Source organism: Pleurodeles waltl, chromosome 8 (genome assembly GCF_031143425.1).
Source record: "Pleurodeles waltl isolate 20211129_DDA chromosome 8, aPleWal1.hap1.20221129, whole genome shotgun sequence".
Taxonomy (NCBI): Eukaryota; Metazoa; Chordata; class Amphibia; order Caudata; family Salamandridae; genus Pleurodeles; species Pleurodeles waltl.
The window spans coordinates 319,359,437-319,385,500 of record NC_090447.1 but is presented as its reverse complement, the minus strand read 5'-3'; the positions used below and the strand labels follow the sequence as shown (position 1 = coordinate 319,385,500).

At 42.7% G+C, this 26,064-nt stretch overlaps 1 protein-coding gene across 1 annotated transcript in view; it reads left to right on the top strand.

The window, feature by feature from the left end:
- Positions 1-25,648, top strand: part of CCDC181 (coiled-coil domain containing 181) — a 277,488-nt gene extending 251,840 nt beyond the window's left edge. Inside the window, exons 6-7 of the mRNA XM_069204169.1 lie at positions 20,943-24,700; positions 25,633-25,648. Of these exons, the coding sequence (XP_069060270.1) occupies positions 20,943-21,105 (163 nt within the window). The 3' untranslated portion in view covers positions 21,106-24,700; positions 25,633-25,648. The remainder of the gene's footprint in view (positions 1-20,942; positions 24,701-25,632) is intronic.
- The last annotated feature ends 416 nt before the right edge of the window (positions 25,649-26,064 follow it).

The following is a 26,064-nucleotide window of genomic DNA, read 5'->3' as shown; positions in this document are numbered from 1 at the left end:
ACAAGGAGAAATATAATTATTTCCTCTTGTTTTTTCCTTTTTCCATGAGTGCTGCATTCTGCGGCACACAAAGAGAGGAAAATGCCTCTCTGTGTTGCGTTTGTGGAGGAAGGTATCTCTTCCAACAAAAATAATCCTGCCAACAACACTGGCTCCCTTGCACTAGCCTGCATTGGCGCTAGGCTGCCTAAATGGCGCCAGCGCAGGAGAAAAGAACAGGAATGCACTGTATTGGGTAAATATGGTGCATTTCTACCCTGTCACTTTGGCATAGAGCAGTGCAGCAAGGTGACTTGCTTGCGCTGCTTTACGTCAAATCTACATAAATGAGGGCCTTTGGGGTATATTTATACTCTGTTTGCGCCGGATTTGCGTCATTTTTTTTTACGCAAATCCAGCGCAAACCTAACTCCATATTCATATTGTGACACTAGAGCCATCTAGCGTCAAAATATTGAAGTTAACATCATTTTTTTACTGTGAAAACCTACCCTGCGTCAATGAGATGCAAGGTAGGCATTCCAGGGCAAAAAATGACTCTAAGGCCTTTCAGCCTTATTCATCCTCCTGTGCAAAAATCACGCACGGGAGGAGGATGGCCTTAAATAATGGCGCTAAGTCTGTTTAGAGCCATTATTTAACGCATGAGTCAGGGCAGGCATTAGGGGACCTGTGGGCTCATTTCCATGGTCAGAGACCACGGAAGCAGTCCACAGGTGCCCTTCCCTGCCCCCAGGGATACCCCCAGCCACCCCCACCCATACTTGGAGGACACGTAAGGAAGGGGAGACCCATCCAAAGTAAGTCCAGGTAAGTTTAAAAAAAATGTTTTCCAAGTGCCTTAGGGGGGCCCTAACTTGGGCCCTCCTACATGGCACTGTGCCCAGTGGCCATGCCCAGGGGACATAAGTCCCCTGGGCATTACTATTGGACAGGGGGGCATGACTCCTGTCTTTACTAAGACGGGAGTCATGTCCATGGGGGTTGTGCATCAAAAAATGACGCTAGTCAGGTTTGCGTCATTTTTTCTGACTCTATTCTTACCCAGGCCATTCTTCGACGCACAACCTCCCCCTCCCGGTTAGCATAATTTATTTTTAGGCTAACCAGGCCTTACCGCCAGCTAGGGTCATTCCTTAATATGGCACCCAGCTGGCATCCAGGAATGGCACTAGCCGGTGGTAAACTTTTTGACGCAAACCTGCACTAACGCAGGTTTGCGTGAAAAAGTATAAATCAGGGCCTTGGTTCTCTCCGCGATGCAGGAAAAGGGAGATTCTTCTTCCTGCCTATGCAAGGCTGGTACAGCGGCAATAGAAATCCTGCGAACAAGTGAAACAAAAGCTCAGTGCAATGCACATTTAATATATTTTACTGTACCCACCTAAACTTAGTCATATACAAGGAGACAACTCTGGTTTTTGACCATCCAGACAGAGTGTGGGAATGGTTGGAGGAAAGACCCTCTTTTCCTGAAAGTTGGAGTAATGTCTAAGAGAGGAGGGCAGGCCTGGGGTCTCCTCCCAGACACAGAAAAGAGTTATGCAACAAGGGCAGCAGTGGCCTCACAGGGGAGGATAGTGGTTTGGAGCAGGCACATGTCCTGGTGACCCGGAACGAGGGCCTATGAATGGACTCTACTGATACGGATGGAGGGGAGGAATGCACAGTGACCCCCATTCAAAATTCATGTGAACGGACTGCAGTGGCCTTTGATGCCTGACTAAGAGGCGTTTAGCCTCAACATTCACAAGTACGAACAATTTTTGATAGTTTGTTTGGGTGTTAATATTAACTTTGGGCAACAGATGCTTCTGGGCTGAAAGTAGGGTGGGGGCACTTGTTGAGGTAGGGAGTGTTCAATATTCTATGTTATGTGTGTTATAAGGTTGGCCTGGGCACTAAGCAGACCCAAATATAAATTTGTTTTCTTTAGAGATGCCACAGTTCAAAATCTTGTTATGGAATGTTAATGGACTTCTTGATGAAAATCCAATGGGAGACAGTCCTGACATATATTAAAATACATGCACCTGAAGTCTTACTGAGCTAAGAAACTCATCTTATGGGCACAATATGAGGGCAGATGCTTATTTGAGTTTTACACTGCCGGTTCACTAGGGTGGACTGAGGTTTGGCGGTGATCCTGCATAAATCTTTCTCACTAGCGGTTACCAAGACAAGCATTGACAAGTTGGAAGGAACATTGGATGGCTACCTATGTAGTGTATATGCTTCCCTCTCGCTGATATCCGGCACACTACCGGCATTAGCCTGAGATGCACAATAATTTGGAGTGTGGAGGGAGGCTAGGTATTCATGGGTGATTTTAATACACTAATGGATAAAATCATAGACACAGGCTCATACACAACAGCTAATAGACCTCTGTCCCTAGCAAAGCTGACAATATACACATTACTTTGCTCCACATGATTGTAACTTTAGGATAGACTCCTTTTTCATACCACTGGCATGTAGCAACCATATGGCTATCATCCACATTCTTCCCAGAGAGCTCTCTGATCACTTCCCAATTGAAATGAATCTACATGCTCCACTAGGAGGCTCTGGGGCATCTTTCAGATGAACACCTGGTGGCTGAAAGGCACTGGTTTCTTAGAATCCATCTGCAGAGCGATTGAGAAATACTTTGTTTTAATACACTTTTAGTGCCTCCCTGATTAGCCTTTAGGAGGCCTTTAAAGCAGTGATATGGGGCAAGGTCATTTCCTTGGCAAGGGGGAAAAGAAAGGAGAGAACTTGAGGTCACTGAATTGGAAACATAGATCCTCAATGTCGAGCATACACTGGCTTCAAGTTGGATAGAGGAAAACCGTGCACTCTTTGAGGAGCAATACATGACCCTCAGACATAAATTATAGGATATAGCCAAACAAGCTTGGGCTATGTCCATGTTCTGGATATGTGAACATGGCAATAAAGCCAACAAGCTTTTTTTATATTGGCTTGCTCAAGAAGGGGCTAGGATAAGTCCTGCAGTTTAGACATCTATTTGATTCATAGTCCGCAAGCCCCAGGGGATTGCTGAAGTGTTTGCCAACCACTATGCTGATATTTACTAAAAACACCCCCCACCACTGTTAGAACAGCTACACCACATAGTAAAAGATATATCCCTGTGGGCCCTTTCTGCAGCAGACTGCGACCTGCTGGACACCACTGATGTTCCTTGATTTTCTCTTTAACTCCTATGGGATGTAGTCACATTCATGTCATCTTCCTTTGGAATGCCTTTGTAAGGTTGTTCTAAGTAATCAAGAGATGTGAGAAGTGACTCGTGGCTGGGCGTACCAGGACGGCTGGGATGTCTCTCCTGTACTTCTTAACTTAAAATAATCCTCTACATTTTCACATTGCCTACGACCACTTTATTACATAGAAACTACACTGTAACAACCCCACTAATGTTGGAGGAGGTACATGGTGAGATAGCAGTCTTGCCCTCTGACAAGACCAGAGAAGACAATGGCTTTCCTGTGGAATGTTTTAAACAGTTTTCCTCATTACTGGCACTACTTTCTTACACTATAATTCTGTAGTCAACTCCGGCAAACTGTCTGACCATCTCCTCTGTGCAACTATTTGGTTATCCTTAAACCCAATAAAGCACCTGGCAACTGCACCTTGTATTAACCTATTTCACTATTCAATGTAGAGGTTAAATTCTTAACCAAGCTGCTGGCTACCAGACTGTCCTTGTTGGTCCATGAGGTCTAGAACGGCTTTATGCCAAACTGGAATACAATACACTGACTACGTAGGCTCAAGACCCAGGAGCAGTACTCTTACTGGACTATGAAAAAGCATTTGATACAGTGCACCGGCCCTTCTTATTTCAAAATCTCCAAAAGATTAATATTGGCACTTGCCCTTTAAGGTGCCCCAGGGTCACAGGTTAAAAAGAGTGGCATGCTCTCATCCTCTTTCCCCATTCATTTAAGCATGTCAGGGAACCCATGGTCCCCCTACACTTTGTGTTGGTGGTTGAGCCACAGGCTGATTGGCTTAGGAGAGACACAATTACAAGCTTATTGCAGATACTTTAAGTATAGGGGGAGGCCTCTGGATTTGTTTTTTGAACTCTGGCAGGTCTACCTATGTACACTTATCAGGCATATCGCTGCGACGCCCACCAGATGTACAATACGAGAGGGTAGAGTATACCTTTCATTATTTGGGAATACTTGTTTCTTGTGCTCCTCACATAGCCTGGGACAAGAGTATAACTCCTATTATGTGTCACACCCACAAGACTTGGAGTCATGGACCTCACTGCCGCAAAATTTGATGGGGAAGATGACATTATATAAAATGGTGGTTCTTCCTCGCTTCTTGTATATTCCCTGAAATTACCCATTCATTGTCTAGCCTGCTTTTTTCCAAGTTCTCCAGGCCTTGGTGACCGCTTTATCTGGTGGGCGAAACACCTAGGTGTTTATTGACAAGCCCCTTGCGCTGTTGGTGCGTCATTTTATTTATATGGGAAAAAGTGATACAACAGCGGCACAAGGGGCATGTAAATACCCCCCCCCCCAGTATTTCCTTCACAAAGTGTGCGCTGCTTGTGTTCATCTGTTGTCTGTAGCTCCCTGATCTCCACATATATATATATATATATATATATATATATATATATATATATATATATATATATATATATATTCCTGGGCATCACAGATGGTTCCAATAAGGGATTTGCTATTTGGAGATCGACAGGAGTCTTCATGGTGTTTGATATTGCCTACCCTTGAGAGACCAGGGACATTAGGTTTGCTGTTAGGAGGTCTCCTCCCAACACTCACTCCTTCAGGTCACCAGACTTCCCTTTCTTTGCTGGCAAGCAGACCTCACATCAAATGGCGAGGCAAACTTAATGCATTAACAACCCTTTTGGCTGGGAACTGGTTCCAACAGGTCTCTCCACTGGTGAGCTTCGAGCAGTGGTATCTTATGAGCATCTCCCATCTGAGTGACATAAGGGCATATCCTCATCCTTATATGATCATATCCTCACTTTTGAGCACATGTCTGCAGTGTTTGAACTCAATAAATCTCATTTTGTTAAGTAGATTAAACTGCTTCATGCTCTAGGCACAAATCGAAATGTTCTGAGTGAGGTGACAGAGTATAATCCCCTTGAAGCAAAATTAACTAAGGGGGAGTTGGGCAGGAAATGAATATAGAGATTGTATTGATCCCTCCTGGTCAACGGCCCTGAATGCTAATGAGAAGCTTTGGAACAAGATTGGAAAGGTTGGGAACACTCGTCTATATCATATGATCTGGTCTTGCCCGTCATAAAGGGTTATCAGCAGGTGATTTATGCTTCACTTGCACACATTTTGCATTTCCAAGTGGTCATGGACCCCAACATAGCTCTACTAGGAATAATGGAGAGTTAGCTGGAGCCTAAGGCCCAGCAAATCATGCTTAGCATGAGTGTCTTGGTAGCTAAAAGAGACATTTCCAAATGATGGTGGCAGGCAGTACCTCCTTCAATGCAAGAATGGTTGAGAGGCATGGACTACTGTGCAAGGGCATAAAAGCTAGTATACAAATGGAGGAGCTGCAAACGTGACAAGGTTTGGGGCCCTTGGACTTTGAGATAATGGGACACGGGTTGGGGAATCTAACCACATCTTTTAATGTATGTTTACCTATGCATTCTCTTTGTAGTGCTGAATTTATATGCACTGTTATTTCCAATGTCTGCTGTGTTTGGTGTTATGGCCTGTGGTTATTTAGTATTGTATTCCACGCATTAAAAAAAATAAGAGATATATAAAAAAAAAGTGATAGCGTGAACCAGGCATAGACTGTAGAAAGAGAGATAATTTTGTGAGTGTATGTGTACATGGACTGTTGGTTAACGTGTAATATCTTATATTTGTAAAGCTTGTGGCGTGCTATGCTTCCCTTTGCAAAGTGGTAAATCTGTCTGATCTGACATTTGTGGACTCTAGCTGGCATTTGCTCTGAATATAGACTGCTATATCATATCTATGTCATTTAAGGAGTAAAGCGACCATCCCTTATACAGTGTGTAAAATGGGAAATAGAAATGTTTTGTACTGTCAGATTAAATTCTCAAAGGAGTAGATGTATACACACCTGTTAAGGACTGCCAAACGCCAGAGCATGATTGAGTGGGTTCTGAATTAGCTGTGAGGTGTTTGCCTTTGAGAGTTATTGAAGAATGGACTTTGAATCCCTCCAACTCAGCCTTCCGGGCTTACAAGGTCCGTAAGTTCAGTACCATTAAATTGGGGAACCCTATCACCTGTTATTTACTGTTTCATGATGGGAAAACTGTTGTATTAAGAGCTATACGGTTTACTAGTATGGAAACTGTGACCCTCGAGTCAATATTACTGATAAAAACGTCATTAGCGTTAGCTGTGTAGGCTAACTGACTTACATGTTACGTGCTCAGTAGCTCCAGCAGGACTCTTATTGGGGATTGTAGTTTCTTGTAAATAGGTCAGTTACTGTCCCATTCCGCAGTCCTGTCAGTTAGCAGGAGTGGGGGAGTTCAAGCGGAAGTGAGTTCCATTGCTCTGGTACTCGAGTTAAAAAGTATCTACAACATTTGGAGCCGAGTTTAAAATGTGGAAACAACCAGTTCACTTAGTAGGACTGTAAGCTTTATTACTGTTTAGGAGATTTCGGGCACAAAAGTGTGAATACACATGAACATAATAACAGCTGTCTGAAAAGAATACATGCATGCTTTAGAAATCATTGCAAAGTTCCTCTGTTTGAATGTGATCACTTCTAGTGTGGCCTATCACAAGATGTGTTGCAGCTATTGTATGCTCCGAAGCCTGTGAATTTGAAAGGATGGCAAACCAGTCTACAGTAATCTAAAGAACATAGGCCCATATTTATACTTTTTGACACAAACCAGCGCTAGCCGGGAGGGCGTCCTATTTAATGAATGAAGGTAGCCGGCGCTGCGGCCTGGTTAGCGTCAAAATAATTGACATTAACCAGGCAGCGGAGGCGTAGGGAAGACTGGGGGTGTGCGTCAAAGAATGGTGCAAGTCATGTTGGAGTCAAAAATATTGACTCCAACCTGACTAGCGTCATTTTTTGACGCTCAACCCATGGAAATGACTCATGTCTTAGTAAAGACAGGAGTCATGCCCCCCTGCCCAATGGGCATGCCCAGGGGACTTCTGTCCCCTGGGCATGGCCATTGGGCACAGTGGCATGTAGGGGGGCCCAAGTTAGGCCCCCCATGCCACTTTAAAAAAATATACATTACTTAACTCTACTTACCTGTACTTAGCGTAGATGGGTCCCCCCATCCATGGCTGTCCTCAAGGAGTGGGCGAGGGTGGTAGGGGATGTCCCTGGGTGCAGGGAAGGGCACTGTGGACTGCTTCCATGGTCAGAGACCATGGAAATGAGCCCACAGGTCCTGCCCTGACCCAGGTGTTAAAAAATGACTCTAAACAGGTTTAGAGGCATTTTTTAAGGCCCTCCTCCCGTGCGTCATTTTTGCACAGGAACATAAATAAGGCACAAATGCCTTTGAGTAATTTTTTGCCTGGGATCGCCTAACTTGCATCTCTTTCACGCAAGGTAGGTTTCCACGGTAACAAAATAACTAACTCCATATATTTGGCGCTAGACAGTCTAGCACCAAAGTATAAATATGGAGTCAGGTTTGCGCCGGATTTGCGTCAAAAGAAATGACGCAAATCCAGCGCAAAAAGAGTATAAATATGGGCCATAGTTTTTTACATATTTATTTTTTCTCATGAACAGTGCAAAAATCCTTTGTGCATAACACATGCCCTCAACACTTAACTAGCCAGGTTGCAAGCAAGAACTTCTTTTTTCACACTTATATTTGTTATAAACATACAAATGTGAATTATATATTACAATCAGAGAATAAATGTTTCTCTTCACAAGACTGCACCTTCATACTTTTGGCCTATTTAATCATCCAAAGACTTGCACTACAAAACATTCTCCTAGTTTAGTGTGTAACATTTGTAGCATTTACAGTGGAAAGGGGCACATCAATAGCATTTTTCATCTGCTCGCCACCTTCAGAGGCCGAGTCAGTCGGTGTAGGTGTCACCAGCTTGTATTCTACAATCGTCCTCCACTTTTTCACCTGTACGCACTTCCTTCATAAGATTTTCCTCTGCTGGCCCCATTCCTCTACATCTCTAATCCAGGCCTGCATCAGTGGTCCAGTATCTGCAATCATGTATGGCTATCCACCTCTTGGCCACCAGAGCCCCCCAACTTACTTGTTTCACGACCATAGCACATGGGAATCCTGTCCAAATATCCCTGACCATTTTGTGGAGTTTGACAAACTGCAGAAATTGGTCGGCATCCATACCAAAATGTCCCTGCACCTCTTGGAATGTAATACCGTTATCTCCAGGAAAAAGGTCGAATATTTATGAAAGGCCATAGCCACCAAATTGGAAGTTTTAGTTGGAACCCTACTCCACTCTCGCACACTCAAATCTATGAAAACAGCAGACTATCTATTTTTTTAAAAGTAGTGTGGCGTATAAGACACACACAATTCTGTAAGGTTTAAAGACACTGAGAAAGGAAAAACAGTTTTGCTTCTTCCATCCTTCCCACCACGGACAATGGCAAAGTGTATCAAAAGCACACAGAGGCCTAGAGACACTCCAGTACTTCATCCAATTTACAGATCTCTGTGTTGTGTGTGCCACTTGAATACCCGAATAACAGCAACTATCCATCTCTCTTCGTAGCCCTGATTGAGGGAGCCTCTCTGTTAGAGCACCCTCCATCCTGGCCAATAGAAAAATCAGAGATTTACACTGTATATTATATAATCCGGAAGCCTCCCCAAACTTCTGAAGTTCCTCCAGCAATCTCAGAACTGAGATATGAGGCTGTTGCAAATGAACAAGGACATATAAGGACAGTATGTGAGTTGTATCTCCCACCCAAATGTCCCAATCTCTCATAACTCAAATAGATGCACAACCAATGGTTCCATGGCCAGAGCAAACAAGAGATGGGGAAAGGGGCATCGATTTCTGGTCTGTATCTCCACATTCACCTGTCAGACAAATATTCCCGAGCAAGCTTGTGCTGAGGACTGGAATACAATGAGATCTGGGTAAAGAAATCGGGGCCAAAACCCATCTTGCGCAGAACCACCGCCATGTACTCTCAATCTAGTGTATCAAATTACTTTTCTTTACCCAAGGCTACCAATACGGCATCCACATTGGAGGCCTGAATTGAATGTTAACATGGTTCAACTGTTTAATATTCATCAGAGTGCTCCAAGTAGGTATGAAACCACTCTGGTCTTTATGGACCAAAGCACTAATCACCCTTTTCAGCATATGCGCAATTGTTTTGGCTAACGCCTCACATCTACGTTCATCATGGATAATGGACCATAGGGTGGTCCGATTTGGGCACCATAACTGTGACAGCCTCCTCGTTGACTGCTGTGGTCTACCAAGGCCTTTGGCCTCCAGCAATTCCTCTAACAGGCAGCAGAGAGCATAGATATGTATGCCGGATAGATCTCAGGAGGCAGTCTATCTGCCCATGGGACATTTTTATACAGCATCTTGAGGATGATAGCCTGCAACTCATCTTGTGAAAGATATGCTTCTAATTTCAACATGCTTTCCTCACTAAGTTTCGGAACTTCCACATCTTCTAGAAACTGTTGAGTGGATCTATCCTGATTTTGCAGTGGTCTTTCATGTATCACCTCCAAATCACCTGAGGAATTTATTAGTTGCTATTTGTGATGTCACCATTGAGCCATCTCTTCCCATGAGTGCCAGTACCATGGGTGTAGGGGTCTCCCTAGTACGCTTTCTGGCTTATCTCAATCGGGCCTCTGCCTGTAGCTGCGGAAGGGGAACCTATCCAATGCCACCCATATGTCTCCTATTCATTTTTTAACATCTAATATTTCCCTATCTCCTTGCATAATTTTGCTATCTTGTTGCTGCAAACTAGCCAACCTCACTTTCTGGTCCTTAAGGTCTTTTTGCAGGCGGGATTTGGTAACATATACTTTAGTAAGGCATTCTTCCCATAACACTGCTTGAGCACATCACATTTGTTAACCCTAGTGGACATGATCCCCCAATTGTCACTGAAATATCCCTCTATTACATTCACAATATCCCCATATAATGCCATGTTTTTGAGGGCTTTGGGTGAAGACACTATTTAGGAATCAAGGGAGTGCATCAACTCCATTTGCATGTGGGCAGCAGAGGCGCATGTTCATACAGAAACCAACTGAGGTGTTCCACTGTATGCAACCGGTCCCCTATGGCGTGTGACTGTAACAAACTATCTAGCCTGCCAACTAAAGAACAGTTAGTCAAGGGTCTTACGACCATAAACCTATGTTCTGTCAGTGTGAGCTGAGGATATGCATTAATTTGTTCATTTTATGTAATCAGTTTCTCACACTGTTCTTGTCTGCTTTGAGAAATTATGCAACATGAAAGTAGAAACAGATTTTTAACCGTGTCTGATAGTGGAACATTGGGGCATATTTACAAGCCGCATAGCGCCACCAGAGCGCCACTTTTTGTGACGATCCAGTGGCGCTGTGCATTGTGCATATTTATAAGGAGGCTCCAAGACACTTTTTGTGGCTTAACGCCGCCTATTAAATATGCCGCCTGATGCAGAGGGGCGTGCAAAGGTGTTTCTGTGGGCGTTACACTGCAACACCCATTGCTTTTGATGCTGCACATGATTTACAAGAATCTGTAGATCTGTGGCAGTGCGAAAAAGCATGGTGCAACGAGGAGAAATGCTTTCATTTTTCCTCCTTTTTGCATTTTCTATGTGTGCTGCACTCTGCGGCACCCAGAGAAAAAGCAAAACCGCCATGAATGATTGTTTATGTGCAGAAAGGTGTCCCTTCTTGCACATAAGCAATCATTCAAAAATGACGTTTGATTCTTCTATGTGTGCTGCACTATACAGCACACATAGAAGTGCCAAATCACCATTGTATATTTTTTATGTGCAAGAAGGGACTCCTTCCTGCACATAAACAATCAATCCCCTCAATACTGACACCCTTGCACTATGGTGTAAGGATGCCTGCGTTGGCGGCTAAATTTAGCGCTGGCGCGGGGGGAGGAGGAGGATGCATTTTTGTACATATGGCGCATCCCTGTTTTTCAAAACTGTCATAGGCATAGCTCTGCTGATTTTATTGCAGCACCGCACTGCGCCAGTTTGTCATACATCTGGCCCATTGCACCCAAAGAGTTTGGGGGTAGCCAGAGGGACTAACTTTAAACTACGTATACTAACAAAGATTATACACTCACTCTAAGTAATATTGATTTGTTGGCTCTCTTGTACCACCCACACTAGAATTTTAAAAAGGCTTATTCTTCAGTGCTGCCATGCGGGGTGTATCTTTAAAAACAATATAAACAGGTGTATCACATGTAGAGCTTGAAGTAACAGTTTGGTCAGAAAAAAAAAATAAGAGAGGTGACCGGAATGTAATAAGTAAATTGGGTGATGATGGGGAGTTCTGTAGTGTTCCACATGTCAGCACAACCTCTTTCAAGAGTTAAGGGTTAAGTACATGTTGAGAATGCCAACTTGGAAAGGGCCTGAACCATAGTGTGCAGTTGTAGTCAGCCTGTGATATTGTGGCTAATCACTCTCATAGAATATTATAGTTCCCTGAGTTTAATGTCACAGAAAGGTCAAACTTGGCCGGCAAGCAAAGCTATCCATAGAAATAGTGGGATGGAAACAGCACTAAGGGCCTGATTTAGAGCTTGGTACCGGTGTGACGGAGTAACCCATCCACCAATATCTAAATCAGGCCCTAAGGCCCATATTTATGGGAAAATGATGGAGCGCGACGCTGCGCCAAAATCGGCAGCGCCATGCTCTGCCATTTTCACAAAGCAGGGATGCGCCATTTTTAAGTGAATACGGCGCACCTCTGTGTTGCCCCCTGCACTGGCGCTAAATTTAGCTGTCAGGGCCAACGCAGCCATCCTTGCACCATCAAGCAAGGATGTCTGCATTGAGGGGAGTGATTGTTTATATGTGGGAAGGTGTCCCTTCCTGCACATAAACAATCACTAATGGTGATTTGGCACTTCTGTGTTTGCTGCAGAATGCAGCACACACAGAAGTGCCAAAGCGTCATTTTCAAATAATTGTTTGTGTGCAGGAACGGACACCTTCCAGCACATAAACAATCATTTCTCCCATTTTGCTCTTTCTATGTGTGCTGCAAAATGCAGCACGCATAGAAAAAGCAAAAAACGAGGAGCAATCAAAGTATTCCTCCTTGTTGCGCCTTGCTAACACCACCCCTGGGGGTGGCATTAGATTTTGGCGCTGCCTTAGGTTTACAAAATCTCGTAAATCTGAGGTAGCGTCTAAATGCAATGGGTGTTGCAGTGGCACGCCCACAGCAACACCCATTGCACGCCCCTCTGACGCAGTATACTGTGTCAGAGGGGGACATATTTAAAAGGAGATGTAATGCCACTAAAAGTGGCGTTACACCTCTTTGTAAATATGGAGCAGTGGTTAGCACCACTGGAGCGTCACGTAAAGTTACGCTCCAGTGGCTCAAGGGGATTATAAATATTCCCCTAAGTCTTTTAAGACAGTGGTTCCCAACCTATGTGAGTAGTGCAGCTGCATCAAACAGAATATAGTGTGGAGGATGTGTGGCTTCAATTGAATTTAGAAAAGCTCCAACCTTCCTATTGAAATTATCTTTTTTGTTTTTTTATTTATATTTGTTTGACAATTTAATAAAAAGTGTTATCATTTGTGTATGTATTTGATAAATGCTTGTTTCTGTATTGTTTTGTGTGTGGTTTTGCAGTTCAAATCATCTACAATGTTTAGGCTAGGGGCCCCAGCTTCCAGTAGTGACTCAGTGAGGGGTCCCCGGATTCCATTAATGATTCAGTGAAGGAGCCTGGGTTTCAGTAGTGATAAAGTCGGGCTCCACAGAAGTCGAAATGTTGATAACCACTGTTTTAAGACAAACGTCTCTACTGAGAGGTTTGACCCACAAGACTTCAACTGTGGTTGCCATCCCATTATTTTGCCCTGAACCTAGAATATATTAGGGACAGAGCGGAATGTCTAGGAATTATTGTAGCTGTGTGGCTATGAATTTACTTAGAATTCTGGGCAGCATGTGAGAGTCCTTTCATCGGGGGAAAAGTGGACATGATGGTTGAATTGTGATTTATTTTTTATTTTTTTTATAAAAGAATTATCTGACCCTTCTGTGGGGCACCTGAACCCCAGACAGTAGGTCAGTCAAGTGACCCTTGCCATCACTCAGGTTAACCTGGGATGAGGAGAGCAAGTCAAGTCTTCCTTCTCAGGGAGCAAGGCAATCCTAACGCAGCAGGGCAGTCCTCTGTGGAGCCAGGCAGTCCTTCTTCTGTAATGCCCTCAGACCCATGAGTATACTGAAGAGTGGCTCTGGGGGTCTAATAACTATACTTGGTGGCAGCCTTTGAAGTAGGGGGTTGCCTATACTACCCCCACATCTGCTTCTGGAAAGTTCTTCCCTTCCCTTGTCAAGACTCCAAGATGTTTGTGGTGACAAAAGGTAGGAGGCAGGCCCTTGGAAGTGTAAGTGGGGCAAGGCACAGCTTGGGCCTCAGCCATCCTAGCAGGCTGGCCCATCCTGCCAACGCCTAGTCCCTTTTGTGTCACTCTCTGGAAGTAACACACAAACCCCAACAGCAGAGCCATTCACAGTCATGTGATCCAGGACAGTGGCAGAAGACACAAATGGTTAGGACAGGAAAATTATAATTTTCCTAATGTGTTATTTTTACAATTGTGACTTAAAATCCAACTTTACCATTAAAGAGAATTCTAAACTACAATTCATTTAAGTGTAAACACAATGGGGCATATCTGCAAGCCCCTAACACCTTCCTGTGTCACATTAGTGTAATTTTTATGCTAATTTGGCGTTAGGAAGGCTTTTTTCCCTACACTGTATTCACAAAGTTGTGCAATGCTCATATTTTGCCAGTTTGCACCCCTTGCGCCACATTATGCCTGATCCAGGCATAATGTATGCAAGGGCAGCACTCTAGCACTAGGAGGCCCGCAAAAATGGCACAGTGAAATCTACAAGATTTTGCTGTGCCATTTTTGGTTTAAGTTTTAATGCCTGCTCAAAGCAGCCGTTAAAATGATGCACCCATGTCAACCTATGGGCCTCCTAGTACTTTGCTGCACCAACGTCAAAAATGTTTACGTTAGTGCAGCAAAGCTCCACAATAGCATAAAAAATGTTGACGCTATTGGCCTAACGTCCGCCATGGTGCACCATATTTACAATACAGCGCACCAATGGTTTTATTAGGCAGGGCTGGGGCGACACAAGAAAACGGGCACATCAGCACTTATGCGCCAGTTTCTTGTAAATATGCCGCCATATTTCTATCTTCTCCCAATCAAACGCTATCAGTAATTACATTTATAAGTTAACCCAGTGTTAGTCCATGAGAGAAACAGACTTTACAGTAGTGAAAACTACTTTAGCAGTTTTTCACTACCAGGACACGTAACTCTTGAACCTATATGACATACCTTTTAAATAAAACACGCCCTGCCCTATGAGCCTACAGGACCTAACTTAGGGGTGGCATATATGTATTAAAAAGGAAAGTTTAGGCCTGGCAGAATTTTTATTTTGCCAAGTCGACATGACAGTTTAAAACTGCACTTACAGGCTGCAATGGCAGATCTGAGACATGTTTTTAAACGTTATTTTAGTGGGTAGCACAATGAGAGCTGCAGGTGCACTTCTAGCATTTAATTCACAGGCCCTTGGTATATGTAGTACCATTTGCTAGGGACAAAGAAGTAAATTAATGATACCAATCAGGTGTAGGCCAATTTTACCATCTTGTAGGGACAGAGCATAAGCAACTTTGTTTAGCAGTGATAAAGTGCACAGAATCCTTAAAGCCAACAAAAGCGGGTCCAGCAAAGGAAGGGAGTGAAGGCAAAAGGTTTGGGGTGACCCTGCAGATAGGGCTTGACCCACCAGTTGGCTAAAAGCCAAAACATATTGTGGTCTCAAAAATTCACAAGTTGCTATAGTATCCGCTAGCGCTAAAGAAAACTACTTTGTGTATGAATGTGCTCTGTGTGAAAGCGCAAAATACTGTCACTCGGAATGGTGAAGTTAGCCGAAGGCTGAAGTTGACTGACTCATTTCTCTATGCTGTATGCTGTAGTAAGTGGACGAAAATGTAAATGACACAAGAGCAGGCCCAGGAATAAAGGGTACTGGTTGAAAGCCCCCAGAGTAAGTATGTTATATACATAATTGTAGTAAAATCAAAAGGTCTTGAACAACGGCAAACCTAAAAAGACATAAACAGATAGAAACCATAAGTGGATTAGAAGTTAAAAGCATTGCTCGAAAATATATGCATAAAACCTGCTAGTTCCACCAAGTGGGCATTGCAATTAAAGCACCTTCTCCAGTTTGGCTTTAGGGGGCTATTTTTCCACTACTTTCAATCCGCCAGGATTGTTTTGTCAAAAAATGGGGCTGAGAATCTAACCACATCCCTTTAGAAATCTCAGATCATAACCAGTTCCTTTGATTACACAAGTCTCTCCAGCCAAAACATGCACCTCAGAAATAGGTTCTATGTTGTAACTCTTAACTCCAGAGTCTCTGAAGACATTTCAGCACCTTTTGTGGTCTTTGATTAATTGCTCTTGTGAAACCTGTAGACCAGTGGCTCCCAACCTGTCGTCCGGGGACCCCTAAGGGTCCGCCAAGTCTTCCCAGGGGGTCCACGACTGCTTAGAAAATAAAAAAATATTAAGGTCCCCAGCTTTCAGTGGTGACTCAGTGTGTGGGGGGGGGGCAGGCGGTGGGTGTCGAAGTTGGGCCAATTCCAATTATGATTCAGTGGGGGTCCCCGGGTTCCAGTATGATAAAGTGGGGGTCCACATAAGTCAAAAGGTTAGGAACCACTGCTGTAGTCAAGTAATCCATCTCCAGGTGGCTGGTGAAATGTATTCCACCCCATTATTAATTGGAGTCGCCTCTCTGCTTTCACTGATGTCAATTTACCAAAATGCCAGGGGTAGCGGAAGTGACATCACACGACATTCCATCTTTACTTTTACTCACAAACACATGCTTACACATACACACACATTCACTCATACACACACTCTCTCACACTTAAACACACTCACACCCTGCAAGCATGCACACAACATACATTTAAACGTGTTATTACTTACCTCAGCTACCAAGGAGCTTCCTATTCAAGGTTACAGTACTCCATTTTTTTATTACAGTAATAGTGAATAATATATTATTATTCACTATTACTGTAATAAAAAACTGACTGAAAGCAAGGAAGTGGAACTCCAAGCAACTTCCTTAAGGACGAGCTGTCCCTGTGCTCCTGGCACAGATTTTTCACCCTTTTAGGCCAGGAGTTGCAGAGGCAGTGCCAGGGGTCGCAAGGGCCACGCTGCGACCCCCAGCACTCCCTAAATTACGACAATGGCTGCTTTTGGGGTGGGGGAGGTGGTAGATCACCATATGGCCTGCTCCTACTCTCTGTCCCTTTGCCGGTGCAGAAACAGGCTGCCTAGTGCCATGCACACACCTTTGCAACACAGTGCAAAGGTGTGTGTGGGTGTGTGTTTGTGTGTTTGTGTGTATGTGTGTGTTGCGTCTGGTATAGGTTTTGTGTTGGAAAGATAGCCTTCCAGAAGGAAACATATGCTTACAGAAACTTTAGAATGTTTCAGACGTTAGATGTGGACTGTACAGTGCAGCAAAATAAATATTGTTCTCTTAATGCCTGTTTCAAGGAGGAATTTTGTTAAGCAACTCAGGTCTGATAATCTTTGTTAGGGTAGCCACATAGCCAATACAATCATAAGGAAAAGCATCTAAATATGGTATTTTTTCCCTTGTCAGTATATACTTTAAATAGTGAATGTTAGAAGAAAACACTTTCAAATGTGTTATACAGTTGCCTAACAACCCTTTGACCGGTCATTAAAGTAAATACAGACAGAAAGGACATGTTAAAAATGAATACAGACAATTTCATATAAAGTTCTACTTAAAAAACATGTCCTTGTCTTAAAGAATAATTACTGTATAATAGGGCTTCCCATTTTTTTTTTGTGTGTGTTTTTAGAACCAAGACAAAAAAATGTATAACGACAGGCATTCACGACTGTTAGAAATAGGGTCTTTGGTTGGCAGTCAGGTTACCCCCTGTCCAAGCAAGATCCCTCACTCTAATCAGGGCAAAGGAGAAACATGCCTGGTTAACCTCCATTCACCCCCTTGGTAGCTTGCTACAAGCAGAAAGGCTTATCCCAAAAGCAGTGTGTAAAGTATTTGTGCTAACACACACAGTAATACAGTGAAAACACTACAAAATGGACACCACACCAGTTTAGAAAAATAGGCAATATTTATCTAAATCAAACAAGACCAAACCGACAAAAATCCAAAACATACAAGTCAAGATATAAACTTTAAAAGAATAAGAGACTTCCTCCCTATAAAACAATGGAAACGTTGATTTTACACAGAGTACCTGGTTTGCGTCAAAAATAAAGCTGCACAGGTGAGTGTGTGCCGGAAAAGTCAGCTATGCGTCGATTCCTTACTGGAAAGTGAGGCCATGCGTCATTTCTTCTCAGGTCGGGTAAATGATGTTTAGTTTTTTTCCCTCGCAAGAGAGCGATGCGTTGATTTCCGGACGGGCACCTCGGATCAGCAACGATGCATGAGAATTCCAGTCGCACAGTGTTAGAAAACCATGCTGCGTGGGATTTGAGTCATTAGCAGCAGCCACAAGCGGGTGTTGCATCGTTTCCACAACCGCAATGCGTCGATTTCCCAGCAATGTGCAGGTGGGGCGTCGGTTTCAGCCGCAAAGTGTGTGAAACTTTCCCTGCACCGAGGAAGGAGGCAAAAAGTTTGGAGATGACCCAGCAGGAATGTACAGCAAAGTCCTGTCTTTGTCCCCTTTCCCAGGCAGAAGCAGCTACTGCAGGATAGCCCAACAAAGCACAGTCACAGGCAGCACTTCTCTTTAGCTCTTCTCCTTGGCAGAGGTTACTCTTCATTCCAGAAGTGATTTTGAAGAAATCTAAAGTCTGGGGTTTTGGGTCCACTACTTATACCCCTTTCTGCCTTTGAAGTTGGCAACTTCAAAGGAAAGTCTCTGTTGTTCACAAGATCCTGCCCTGCCCAGGCCTGGCCCCAGAAACACACCAGCATTTTGTGAGGGCAGGCACAGTCCATTCAGGTGTAAGTGACTACTCCTCCCTCCACTCTTGTCCAGATGGCTCATCAGGATATGAAGGCTACACCCCAGCTCCCTTTGTGTCACTGTCTAGAGGGAATTCACAACAGCCCAACTTTCAGTCTGACCCATACGTGGAATACACAACCAGCCAGAGTCACAGAACGGTTTAAGCAAGAAAATGCCCACTTTCTAAAAGTGGCATTTTCAAACTAAGGCCCATATTTATACTTTTTTAGCGCCGCATTCGCGCCGCTTTTTGACGCAAATGTGCTGCAAACGTACAAAATACGGCGCAAACTTACAAAATACAATTGTATTTTGTAAGTTTGCGCCGCTTTTGCATCAAAAAATTATGCAAATGCGGCGCTAAAAAAGTATAAATATGGGCCTAACAATCTAAAAAACACCTACACTAAAATATGTTTTTTAAATTGTGACTTTAGGGACACCAAACTCCACAATTCAATTTGCTCTCAAAGGGAAATTGCACTTTAAGAATATTTAAAGGTGGCCCTCATGTTATCCTATGAGAGAGATATGCCTTGCAACAGTGAAAAACAAATTTGGCAGTATTTCACTGTTAGGACTTGTAAAAAACTTCAATACATGTCCCACCGTTAACATACACTGAAGCCTGCCCTTGGGGATACCTAGGGCCTACCTTAGGGGTGTTTTACATGTACAAAAAGGGAAGGTTTGGGCCTGGCAAGTGGGTACACTTGCCAAGTCGAATTGGCAAGACTGCACACAACAGACACTGCAGTGGTAGATCTGAGACAGGTTTATAGGCCTACTCGTGGGTAGCACAACCAGTGCTACAGGACCACTAGTAGCATTTGATTTACAGGCCCTGGACACTTCTAGTGCACTTTACTAGGGCCTTACTAGTAAATAAATTATGCCAATCATGGATAAACTAATACTCACTGCTGATCACCAATACAATTTACACATAGAGCATATGCACTTTAGCACTGGTTATCCGTGGTAAAGTGCCCAGAGTTCAAAAGCCAACAACAACAGGTCAGACAAAATAGGAGGCAGGAGGCAAAAAGATTGGGGATGACCCTGCATAAGGGAAGAAGTCCAACACTTGAGATAACTCTAACTGTAACAGGTGAATTTCTATGGTTGTGTACGTTTAAAATGTGAGCCTAACTATAACATCCCTGAAACCTTTCGTTTTTCCATTGAATTTGTATGTTTTTTTAACATGTAGTAATTTTCAATAATATGGGTTAATCCAACCACCACCGCACACGGCTAGGCTCTACCAACCCCCTTAAGCACCCAACCTTGCATTGTTTCAGTTACTTTATTTATTTGAGCCAGGCAAACCTGGAAAAATAATACTTTTAAGACGTACCACTCTCCGCTCTTCAATTGTTTTGACAGCTTTTTCTAACATAATGGCTATTAGGTCTTTCCAGAAGGCTCTTGCTCTAGGGTATGAAAACCAAAAATGACATGATAGTCCTCATCCCCCCTCTATTCCCTCCACAAGTCTGAAGACAAAGGGATATGAATTTAAGATGCTTTACTGTAGATGCCACCTGCACTTCATTTGTCTTGGCCTACATCATCATGATGGAATATCCAGCTGATAATTACTAAACAGATCCCCACTTTCTCCTCTATCTTCAACCATTCTGCCTATAGCAAGTGAAGTGTTTTGATGGTGTTAATAGTTTGTATAAAGGAGAACCTTTTCAATCCCAGAAGCCTAATGTTTCTTATGTTATAAATTCTATCAGTGTATCTCCAAAGGAGAATGCTAGCTTAAACATATATTGAGGGTAACAATAACCTCTGTGTCAAGGTTACATACTCCTGGGTTTTAAATCATTCTAATTATTGGAATTTCATATTTGGAGTCCAATTCTGCCAGATGATTTGCACTAGTCACTCGCGTAGCTGTAAGCATTGCAACCGGTCTTTCTGATCTAAGTCAATGTTTAATCATTCACTGCAGTTTTCATTGTTGGAGTACATGCTGAGTCTGTGTGCATGAGAGTAAATGTGGGACGATAAGTTGTTCAGTATCACATTTTTAATCCCTCTTTATAGTGATATGGGTCGTTCAGTATTTATCGTAGCACTGCAGGTTTGTCTTTTTTACCCCCAAATGAAGGACTACACACTGTGCCACTGAGAATTTATGGGGCTGTCAAGTCTCCACACTGATTTCACTTTAAATAATGTAGAGACGATCCTAATTGGCAAGGGCATGCTGCATGTGTGACAAATAATACAAACTATATAGGCATCATTTTGAAGTGAAGGTCTATCTTTCAGATGCAGCTTTCTGGCCTTGTTAGACGTTTTATAGTTGGAAAGGACTGGTTTCTTCCTGCTGTGTCCAATGTGTGCCCGATTTTATGAAAAGACCCTTCAAGAAGAGGTTTTTGGCACCCGGATGCAGTTAGGAAATGTCTAGTCAGTAGCCATCTAGAGTTATTTTTCGTGAAATTGAGGCACATTTGCTTTTCTCCAGATAATAGCAACAAACTATTTCTAATTATATTGTCGGGTATGTAGAACCCTGCTCACATGCATTATTTCTTTATTTTTCAGGTGGCTCAAGAGAAAAAGGCTACAGAAACGTGCAGAGCAACAGGCGGCCAAAGAACTCTCTCGGAGGATGATGATGGAAGCGAGGAGAGCAAGACAAATTCAGAATTTGCTGTACACAATTTCCGACACTAAATCCTTAAGGCTGAAAGACCATTTTAGTTAATAGGATTTTGCTGTTCTGAGCAAATGTGTGTATCTAGCTTGCTCACAGCCTTCATCCTCCTCACAGCTTCTTGAAAGGGAACGAACCCGACACTTCTTCTGAGCTTTGAAGGAATGCATTTGCAGTTTTCACAAATAAAACATTTTTGTCACTCCCCTAGGTTCTTAGTTTGAAAATGTTATGAAACTGGACCACCGAATCAACACCTCCACACAAATAAATGACATATTTTTAACATCACTGTGTCGTGAGCGAGGAGTTTGCGGGTTTGGCAGCGTAGTTTTATAAATATAGTTAAATTCTGAAAATTCATTTTAAAAGCAAATTACACGTAATAAACAAAATATAGTTTGGCTAAAACATGCACATTCCTCCCAACGCCCCAAATGCACAGGTGCATAAAACCAAAATGTGTTATTTCTGGCTGAAAATAAAGTGAATTAAAGCTTAGCAGTATCTTTAAGGCCAGCAGTGACCTCTAGGCTTATAAATTCTTCCTTTTAAAGTATAAAATCAAAGAAGTTAGTATGTGGCAACGTCGGTCTAAGAATTTGTAATAAGTGCAATCCCATTATTTGTATAAATAAACACTAATTGTAATTGAGTTACTATCTTCAGCTGCTCCACATTAGATCTTCCTAATAACAATAATTTAATTTCATTAAGATACTTTAATTCTTTACATTTATAGGCTACATAGCAAACCAGAAGCAGCAGCACTTACGAGTATGACCTTTCTTTGCTCTGTGCCTTGATTACGTCTTCATTTGCGATGGTCAGTGGATCCTATATACGCTTTTCAATTATTATGTTTATTTGAGCCATGCAAACCTAGAAAAATAATACTTTGAAAGTATCAATGTGTGTTTAACCTACATATACACATTACATTCTACATAAACCATTAGTACATGGTGGGAGACACATATCACTAGGTTTCAGTAATTTTAAATAATTAGGATTTGCCTAAACTAAATCTTGCCTAGATTCTAGTGTGTCCATATATAATCTTGTGTCCATTACGTGTTTATTATAATAACTGACAAGACTGTCATAAGGGGGAAGTTGTGGTTCTCAACTAAGATCAAGAACTAACCAAGAATATTTAAGCCACATACAAATGCTTTAAAAATATCAGTTTAATGGTCATATTAGTGAATGATCCAAAACCTAAAAAACACGAAAATACCTCAGTTCTTTTTAGCTTTATGACCATAACCTGCTCATGGCCTCAGATATAACGCTACAAATGACACATCAATGAAATTACTTATGTAAATGCACATTTTTTTTTACTTCATGGAGACCAAAGGCTAGTGCAGATTCACTCAGGTAGTCCATTTGTGGATAGAAAGTTCATGTATCATGTCCAGGAAAAGGGGCGTATTCCAGTCAGCCTACATATTTGTGAATGTGTACCTGTTTTCAGAGTCTGTGATGTGATAGAAGTTGCCATTAGTAAGCCATCTGTATTTCATCATTGATATTGTCATTGGTGATGTCAAGTGTGTAGTCATGTAAATTGCACATTGTTTTTATGGTTGTATAGTTAATGTTAACTAGGAAACGTCAGCATTTTTCACCAGAATCATAACTTTTTCTTTTGATGAACTGTTTTGGTTAGTTACTCGTTTTACTAGACATCCAGAACTACCACTTACAAAGGTTTTATCACTGAATGTATTTAGATTTCTTACAATATACCTGGACAAGTTCTTGTATTTTGCCTGCACCTCTACCCTGCGTGCAGAGCCATGTCTGTTGGGTTCTGAGAGCAGGCCATGGATTTCGGCCAAGCCCTCTGGTGAGCCTTCCTGGACTACACATATGTATTGGTCATTTAGTGGCAGGGGATGGACATCAGTCACACCTGTGTCCAGCTTCCTCCTGCTCCTATATTTCTTTTTAGGCCCAGATTAAAGAAGTCCTAGTGCCATATAGTGCCACATTAGCATCATTTGTTTTACGCTAATGTGGCAGTATTATGGCAAAAACACTGCACCATATTCACAAAGTGGCATAATGCCTGCATTATGTAACTTGGTAACCCCATGCACCACATTATGCCTGCACCAGGAATAGTGTATGCAAGGGAGGCATTCCCCTGTGAGAGGGGGTAAAAAAAAATGTCGCAATGAAATCTAGATTTCTTTGCGCCCTTTTTAGCAGCATTTTTAACACCTGCACAGAGCAGGCGTTAAAGGGAGGCACGCCATTGTTTTCTATGGGCCTCTTTGTGCTTTGTAGGATTAGCGCCCACATTGTTGGCACTAATCCTGCAAAGCGCCAAACTAGCAGAAAGATTTTTGACGCTAGTTCCCTAACTACTGCCAGGGTGCCCATATATTAAATACGGCACACACATGGTGGAGTTTAGGGAGCGCAAGGAGGAGCAAGAAAAGTGTCAATGCATTGAATGCAACGCCACTTTACTTAAATTCAGCCCTTAGTTTCTTCCTCTTTCTCCATGACCTCATTGTGTTTTTCTGAGCATCTAATTTGGAGGGATCTTTGGCGGATTCACAAAGGCTGTGTATTCAATTTTAACCATCCTAGTGTGTGTTATATCAATAGCTGATTCATAATCCACAAAAAGCCAATAGGGAAAAAAAGAGTTTCAACCAATCATTTAATTTTCAGTTGAAACGTCAGTGGGTGAACTGATTCCCAAATATCCGTAAATTTTCTTTTAAAACACTGGAAGGATTTAGATCAAAGCAATCTTAGAAAGCAAATTATACCAAATGCAACCTACTAGTCCAGGTGTAGTCTAAATTTAGTCATTCAGTGTTGATTGCCTTGCACATCAGCAAACATTTCAAGGCCGTTTGAATGGGTATTACCACATTTGCGTGCCTACCTGCGACCGACATATTGGCTCACAAAAGTTTCCAGGATTGATCATCAGTGCAAGTATAGTTTTTGTTCAGATTTGTAGAACTGGGGCACATTTTTTAGCAATACAAAATGTGTTTTATGCACTCTTGTTCAGTTGACCATAACTACAGGCCCACTGTTTCGGAGTTTCACATATATGCGTGTTCATGTATATATCAGAAATAAATGTGGAATGCTTTAGTACAGCAGCTAATTATATGCAACAGAGTAAATAAGACTTCAAGGTTTTTCCTCAAAGCACAATATAATTGCTGTCTAAAAGTAAAACTGTGGGTAATCTATTACAACATATGAGCAATGAGAAATGATTATAGCAATTTCCAGGGTTCAAACTTACATAACATTGAGTGGGGGAGATCTTTGCAAAGATGCGCTGATGCAAGCCCAGCCTCATTCTAGTAATTTAGCACATCCATGTTCCTTAGGTCCTGACTGTTAAGATAGGAAAGTCAAACCGCGTCTCACACATTTGCATTTCTTAGTCTAGGGTTACGACATACTTAGTATTCGGTACTAAAAAAAAAAAACACTTCTTACTATAAGGCGAAGGAATTTGCCTTTTAATGTAAACGTTAGGAGTCCTGAAGCCCCAAGAAAGAGGTTAAGTGATCAGGGTGAAGACAGAAAGGGCTGGGTGTTCTGTGTGATAATGGTAACCACTGGAAAGGTTGTGGGCTGAATCACTTTACAAGTATAGGCCCATATTTATACTTTTTGACGCTAAACTGCGCTAACGCAGTTTAGCGTCAAAAACTTTTGCGCCGTCTAACGCCATTCTGAAGCGCCATGCGGGCGCCGTATTTATGGAATGGCGTTAGACGGCGCAATCAGACCGGCGCTGCCTGGTTTGCGTGGGAAAAAACCACGTAGACCAGACAGCGCCGGCGTAGGGGGAAAATGGCGTATGGGCGTCTTAAAATGGGGCAAGTCAGGTTACGTCGAAAAAATCGTTGTAACCCGACTTGCGCCATTTTTTTTCGACGCCCATCCCCCATCAACATGACTCCTATCATTGTAAAGATAGGAGTCATGCCCCCTTGCCCAATGGCCATGCCCAGGGGACTTCTGTCCCCTGGGCATGGTCATTGGGCATAGTGGCATGTAGGGGGGCACAAATCAGGCCCCCCTATGCCACAAAAAATAAAAAATAAAATACTTACCTGAACTTACCTTAATGTCCATGGGATGGGTCCCTCTGTCCTTGGGTGTCCTCCTGGGGTGGCCAAGGGTGGCAGGGGGGGTCCCTGGGGGCAGGGGAGGGCACTCTGGGCTCATTTTGAGCCCACTTGTCCCTTAACGCCATGCCTGACCCAGGCGTTAAAAAGCGGCGCAAATGCGCCGTTTTTAGCCACGCCCACTCCCGGGCGTCTCTTTTGCCCGGGAGTATAAATACCACGTAAAGGCCTGGGAGTCATTTTTTAAGACGGGAACGCCTCCCTTGCATATCATTAACGCAAGGAAGGGGTTCACGCTAAAAAATGACGCACATTCCGGGAACTTTGGCGCTAGACGCCTCTAACGCCATAGTATAAATATGGCGTTAGTTGGCGTTAGTTTAGCGTCGAATTTGCGTCGAAAAAAACGACGCAAATTCGGCGCAAACGGAGTATAAATACGGCCCATAATTAGGAGGTCTGGTATATACAAAAAATAAAATAAAAATTCTGCTGACATTAGTGAAATTCAAACGTGCACTGAACTACAGCATAAGCAATATTGTTGCTATCTGTTACACAAAAATAGTGTGCTGTGTCACACATTTCTAAAACAAATGTGAATAGTGAGGATGTGTGTATTCATGAGCACATAAATGTGTTACTGTGTTAAATATATGGCAAATGCTTTAGTGCCAGTGGCTTGTGACGTAAGGGAGTTTAAGGTTTTTTAACTCTTCTGTCTAGTATCCGATCTCATTCATAAAATACATTTTTAATTATAGATTATATAACCGTAACTGCATAAATCTAACAGATGTGACCCAAAAGATTCATTTGTGCCAGTGTTTGCCAGGATCAACAGAAAGGTTTAGGCCCAGATTTAAGAGGGCCTAATGCTACTTTA